This window comes from Gossypium hirsutum, chromosome D08, assembly GCF_007990345.1.
Source record: "Gossypium hirsutum isolate 1008001.06 chromosome D08, Gossypium_hirsutum_v2.1, whole genome shotgun sequence".
Taxonomy (NCBI): Eukaryota; Viridiplantae; Streptophyta; class Magnoliopsida; order Malvales; family Malvaceae; genus Gossypium; species Gossypium hirsutum.
In genome coordinates this window covers 32,691,311-32,697,686 of record NC_053444.1, presented here as the reverse complement: position 1 = coordinate 32,697,686, position 6,376 = coordinate 32,691,311, and the positions used below count along the sequence as shown (strand labels likewise).

Sequence of the window (6,376 nt, the reverse complement as noted above, 5' to 3'; positions counted from 1 at the left end):
CACAGTATTTGAGAAAATCGAGCGTACCGTACCTTTGATAGTAACTCTCATAAGGCATGCTCTTGAAGATGATCTAATCTCCAAAATTTTTCTCATAAACTTAGTAGGCACTTTATACTCAGCCAAAACTCTGAGGCATACTCTTCATTTTTCGTACTCTTCCTTCAATTGAAGAATACCTCGAGATGAAATTCTTAGATACTTCTATGAGCGGATACATTATGCACCAAAATTTAATTTGTTAGAAGCCTATAAAATGACAAACTATGCTATCATAATACACCAAAACAAGTAACCTTCACATCTATTTGCCTTTTTCTCGGATTCACCAAATTTAGGGTGTGACACTCTCCGGTCCAACCGTTCTCGTATGTTTCTAAGAGAAAATTGGCCTTGCTCCCATGTACACCAACGACCTTTAAAACCTAAATTCGAGAGATCATAATCATCAAGTGTCAACCAAAACGCTTCCATCCCTCGTTCACCATGAAGACGACCGCCTTGTTTTTCATGAGAAGATACAATTTCATTGAAATCCCCCATAACAGGCCATGGAGTAGGATCCTTGGAAGAAAGTCTGCATAAAAAATCCCAAGATTGACAGTGACGAGCCTCTTCAATAAGACTGTAAAAATCCATCAATTTCCACTTATTATCGTTCGAATCATCCTCAAACAGAACATCAATATGATTTTTGGAAAAAAGATTGAAGCGAAACCAAACACCCCTATTTCCAGCACAAGGATAAACCACCTCTAGAACCATCACTACCCACATCCAAACCATGAATATACCCCAAATTCATTCAAAGTTTCTCCATACACAGACTCTGTAATTTTGTTTCCATAAAAAAAGCTACAGTGGGATTTGTCTCCTTCAACACCTACCGAAGGCAACACATAGCCCGAGGACTCTTTCACCCCCAAACGTTCAACTAAGGATCTTCATTGCGGTGGGCTTCCTTGCCCTGCAAGGGTAGCCAATAAATCTATAAATTGAATATAAGTTTGCTCAGTAAAAACCCTATCTAAATTCGTCACAGTAGAAACAAAAAAAACCGAGACATGTGTGGCCTTTTCTTCCCTTCTCCTAGCACCATAGGAAAATCTTCCACCATAATGAGATCGTGGGGATGCGTAACTTCATCAATGTCACTCACTTCATTAGTATGACAATCCAACTTAATCCCAAGAATTGTGCTAGCCCGATCATCGTCTGCACTCCAAAGAAGAAACCTTGGATGACATCCTATCTAATAAGTCCATCTTGAACAAGTACAGTGCTACTATCACGAACCCACGAAGTATCTTTCTTCTCCCAAAGGCAACAACTTGTAGCCACCTGTACTTGTCGAGGTATCACCTTAATGGAAAGACCCCACTCAAATGGTATCTCCTTCTTGCCATATACAATCTGAACAGGGTAGAAGCCTTAACCATGCCCCAAACGACCACATAAAAAATAGAAGAGTGACAGTTGTTCATATTAGAATCTAGCATAAATGGAATGAGCATGTGGCAAGGCGATCTTCTTCCTCCTTTTCAAAGGTGCTTGAATGTCAATCTATACCCAAATCTGCATATACTCTCCAAAAACCCCTACTAACTAACTTCGCTTCATAATCCATAAAAGATCCCAAGAAGGCCCTAAACTACCTTGCCATACTTTCAGACATCAATCCCATCGTAAGATCATGAATCTGAACCCAATAATTGACAGAGTACAATGGCACCCTTAATGGATCCTCCCCCGATTTTTGTTTATATAAAACCAGGATATGCTTATTAAACGTCCATGGGTTGCCATCTATCACCCTATTGATATCAATGGCATAATAGAATTCGAATAGGTATCCTTTCTCACCCAGATCTGATATTGAAATTCTTCCATGAGGATGCCAAAGAGTGGCCAAAGTCGTGTGTATAGTCTAGAATTTAATAACATAGCAGTCAAGAAAGTCTTAACCAAACAAAGGCTTGTATCAGTTGTAGTCACCCTTTCATCAGCATGAAGTTGTCACGCTTTATCTTCACCACCATCTAAGGACAACGCCACGACCTATATATCCACCACAGAAAACGCCCGAACAAGACAAACCCCTAGCCACAAAAAAACCGACCAAATAACCACCTTGGTAATGAACAACCGTGTTAAAACAACAGACATTTTAACAATTAAATTTAAATGTACCAAACAAGTTGTTATGATCATATAAAACCTATGCAGAATTCAAAATCCAAACCTTTACCAATTTCTTGACCTCTTAAAAAAATTATAAAAATAAATTTAACATCTAACATTTATTGATTTTTTTTCATTTTGGTATTTTTTTATTAGTTATTTTAGTCCTTAACCTTTAAAATGTAGTCAAATTATTTGCTTTTGGACAGAAAAAACTAACTGAACTGTTAAAATTCAATAATATTGACATGGTAACTCATGTGATATTTCACGTATACTTCATTACTAAAATGGATAAATTTTCTAAAAATTTTTATGATTTTTAAAATTTTTTTTTTTTAAATTTTTTATTTTTTGAATTTTTATGAATTATACGTGGATTTCCACACGAGTGACCACATCAATGCCGTTAGAATTTTAGCGGTTCAGTAAATTTTTCATCCAAAAGCAAGTAAATTGACTAAATTTTAAAGGTTGAGGACCAAAATGACAATAAATAAAATAAAAGAATAAAATTACAAAATGAGTAAAGTCATTATACCTATAAAAGAAATACAAGCAACGACCATGCATGATCTTTCCAAGTTTCAATTCCAACCGCAAGAAGGCTTCGCTCAGAAAAAAAAAAAAAAACAAAAACCACAAGAAGGCATAACCGTAACTAACAATGCACTCCACTGACTTTTATGTTTTTTCTCAAGTGCTAGAGTGTATGAGAACATGGCGATGGCTCTCTCAAACTCAGTCCCGTCAGCTTGCATTATCTGTCTCAGTGCTTCTAATCAATTCTATCCCCCATCTTCACCTTTCAAGTCTCTCAAGCCCCCTCTCTTCTGGCCATGGCAAAAGGTAATCCCTCCAGTTCTTAACCATGTCTACACTCGAGTACAGGTTCTCCTTTCTATTTTGATATTATCCGGTCTACATGTGTTTCAGTGATGGGTTTTCCTGGGCAGGTGAAAATGGGTCCTTTGACTGTTTCTCCAATGGGGTTTGGGACGTGGGCATGGGGAAACCAGCTTCTCTGGGGTTACCAACCTTCAATGGATTCTCAACTTCAACAGGTTTTTAATCTTGCCGTGGAGAATGGCATCAATCTTTTTGACACCGCCGATTCTTATGGGACTGGCAGACTCAACGGACAGAGTGAAAAGCTTTTAGGGAAGTTCATTAGAGAATTTCAAGGTTGGTTAAATTTCTTTTTCAATCTTTATATGTGGGTTTTACAAATCACAATAGCTGATAAAGACCAGGATCCCTATATTACAATAGAGATTGTTAATCTTACCATTCTGATATTTAAGTTTGAATATTGTTTGCAATCTCAGGGGAAAAACGGATACGAGATGAGATTGTGATTGCCACAAAGTTTGCAGCTTACCCATGGCGTCTAACATCAGGGCAATTTGTTCAAGCTTGCAGGTTTGCTGTTCAATGGGTTCCATAAAAGTGATCCTCTTTGTGGCACAATTGGCTGAAAGGTTGTGGTCATTAAATTTGATTAAGAACTGTTTTTCCAGGGCCTCTCGGGATCGAATGCAGATTGAACAAATCGGAATAGGACAATTACACTGGTCTACTGCAAACTATGCTCCCCCACAAGAGTTGGCACTTTGGAATGGTTTAGTGGCAATGTATGAGAAGGTTAACCAAAATATGATATTTCAGTTACTATAAAATGAGATCATCATATTTCATTAGCATATATGAAAGTTTGTCCAAGAATTAACTTGAACTGCAAAAAGTTAAGAGACCTACATTCTACATAACAAACATATAAGAAGAAAATCTACTTTATATAATTTGCAGGGCTTAGTTAAAGCTGTTGGAGTTAGCAATTATGGACCCAAACAGCTCGTAAAGATTCATGATTACCTTAAAGCCCGAGGAGTCCCACTCTGCTCAGCTCAGGTAGAGGCAATTCACACCTTTTTCTCCTTCTTTGTGTTACAAGGAATTTTAGTTTTTTTATTCTTGTGTTTCAGGTAGTAAAATGAAGAACCATCCATTATTCCTTCTCCTCCTTGTGTTATCTTTCTTATTTGGTTACCTTAAAATGTTTAACCAAGAATCCCTACCAATTCTCCATGCATCAAATATGTGCCACTATAACCCCCTAGCCCCCCGCTGCCATCACCTCAGATTTTGTGATTTTCATCTGTTTCTACTCCAACTAATCTTTTAAGCTTTTAATCTCTCTCAATATCCATGGCTCCTCATGGATGCATTTTCTTAACTACACAAAGTCTCTGTTTAAGATTAGTTGTGGTTTAAAGATAGTCACTTTCACATACATCACAGAGTGTCTAAATCACTTCACCTTAATCCCAACTCCAAGGAAATGAAATGATAGAAATATGTTGAATTGGGTGAAACACAAGTTCATTTGCTTTTTGGTTTCTTCGTTTCTGTAAAAAATGAGTTAAAGCAGTTAAGTAGTTGGTATAAGTGTAGGTAACCCATTTGCATATAGCATTTTCCTTCTTAGTGGAGGACACGATGTTTATGTAAATATGGGTTTATAAGTCAACACATGGATCATATCTAACTTTGCTTTCGGAATCCAACCCTGCACTAACCAATCTCTCATATTAAGCCTAAACGATAGACTATCTAGCTAAAGTACAACACTATCATTTATGCTATGTTTGGAAGATGTGTTTGAAAGAGTGGATTTGGTATGATTTTTTAATGTAAATTGAAAGAAAAAGGAATGCACACAGAGTGGAGAAGTTAGTTAAGATCCAATAAGGGTATAAAAAGATGAATTTTGAATTCACCATAAGTAGACATCTAGCAAATTCATGAATGTTTAATTTACATGTACTTCATCATACAATTTATACTAAATTTGAAATTCAAATCCTTTCTCCTAAGTCCAGGTTACATAATGTAACTTAAGAAATCGTTTGGGAGGTTCTTGTGATTTTAAGGCTTACCTCTAGAATCACCCCAATTACAGGTACAATTCTCTCTACTAAGCATGGGGGAAGATCAGATGGAGATTAAGAATATTTGTGACTCTCTTGATATCCGCTTGATTTCTTATAGTCCTCTAGGACTTGGAATGCTTACTGGGAAATATACACCTTCCAGACTTCCACAAGGGCCCAGGTACTAGAAATGCTACTGCTTATTACTTTCAAGGATATATGGTAAAATGATTTTGAAGGCTCCTTTCAGTGCTTAGGTGAGTGCTTATTTCATGATAATCTTTGCTGTCTCTCAGGGGCCTTCTATTTAAGCAAATTCTTCCAGGGCTGAAGCCCTTGCTTGTTTCCTTACGAGAAATTGCAGAAAAACGGTGCAAAACCATACCACAGGTACTTATAATGTTAACTTTTTTTCACAACTATTTTTTCTAGTATGCTTAGCTCCACCTTTCGAACTTTAGAACCTTTTAGGTCGTTATAATTTATTAGTTGAATTGTGTAGTTAGATATTCGACCATATGTTTTCTAAGTTGTTTCCTTGGAAAGAGTGCGTTTGCATTTGTGTTTAGAGGCCTAAATGCATTGCCATTTGCAGGTAGCAATAAACTGGTGCATCTGTAAAGGTACCATTCCAATACCTGGAGTCAAAACAGTGAAACAAGCAGAGGAAAATCTGGGTGCTCTCGGATGGCGCCTAAGTTCAAGTGAGTTGCTTCAGTTAGATTATGCAGCTCAGGAATCACCACAAAGAATGATCCAAAACATTTTCCAGACAAAGTAAAACAGTTTAGAATCGCAACATTTTCACTTGGATATCATATGGAATTTTGATCCAATGACAAAGCGTTCTTGAGGAAACAGAACGATTATGGGGGCACAAACTAAAGAAATCAGAGATCGTGGGGGCAGAATTCTATCAACTAAAAGAGCCTGGGGATTCCTTAAATCCGGCATATGCTAACAGAGAGAAAAAAAAGGGAGGGTTGGAGCAATATGTAGCCAAATTTGAAGCTGACATGCAGGAAATGTCATAAAGTATATCAAGTTCATTATACCATTATGAGCATTCATGATCTTATCCAACAAAATCTTGCCAATACAAATACATGGCATTAACCTTTCATAAGGCATTTGATAAATTAATTCATCCGATGGCAATATTCATTTCCATTTCCACTTCATGAGTTCATTACTCATAACTCATCAATATTCACATCAAGATTTATCATTTCATATTTCATTACACATTTCATTTTCATTTC

At 36.8% G+C, this 6,376-nt stretch overlaps 1 protein-coding gene across 1 annotated transcript; it reads left to right on the top strand.

Annotated features, from left to right (window-relative positions):
- Positions 1 to 2,752: 2,752 nt before the first annotated feature.
- On the top strand, positions 2,753 to 6,168 carry LOC107911714 (pyridoxal reductase, chloroplastic). The gene is made up of 8 exons (XM_016839614.2): positions 2,753 to 3,030; positions 3,138 to 3,366; positions 3,510 to 3,603; positions 3,702 to 3,825; positions 3,991 to 4,092; positions 5,144 to 5,295; positions 5,411 to 5,504; positions 5,710 to 6,168. Exons 1-8 carry the CDS (start codon positions 2,902 to 2,904, stop codon positions 5,893 to 5,895), a joined length of 1,110 nt encoding a protein of 369 aa, XP_016695103.1. The 5' UTR covers positions 2,753 to 2,901; the 3' UTR covers positions 5,896 to 6,168.
- Positions 6,169 to 6,376: the final 208 nt, after the last annotated feature.

Coding starts and splice junctions, on each gene's coding strand:
- LOC107911714 (XM_016839614.2), top strand. CDS start 2,902: ATGGCGATGGCTCTCTCAAACTCAGTCCCGTCAGCTTGCATTATCTGT. Junction 3,367..3,509: donor GTTCATTAGAGAATTTCAAG/GTTGGTTAAATT, acceptor TTGCAATCTCAG/GGGAAAAACGGATACGAGAT. Junction 4,093..5,143: donor TCCCACTCTGCTCAGCTCAG/GTAGAGGCAATT, acceptor CCCCAATTACAG/GTACAATTCTCTCTACTAAG.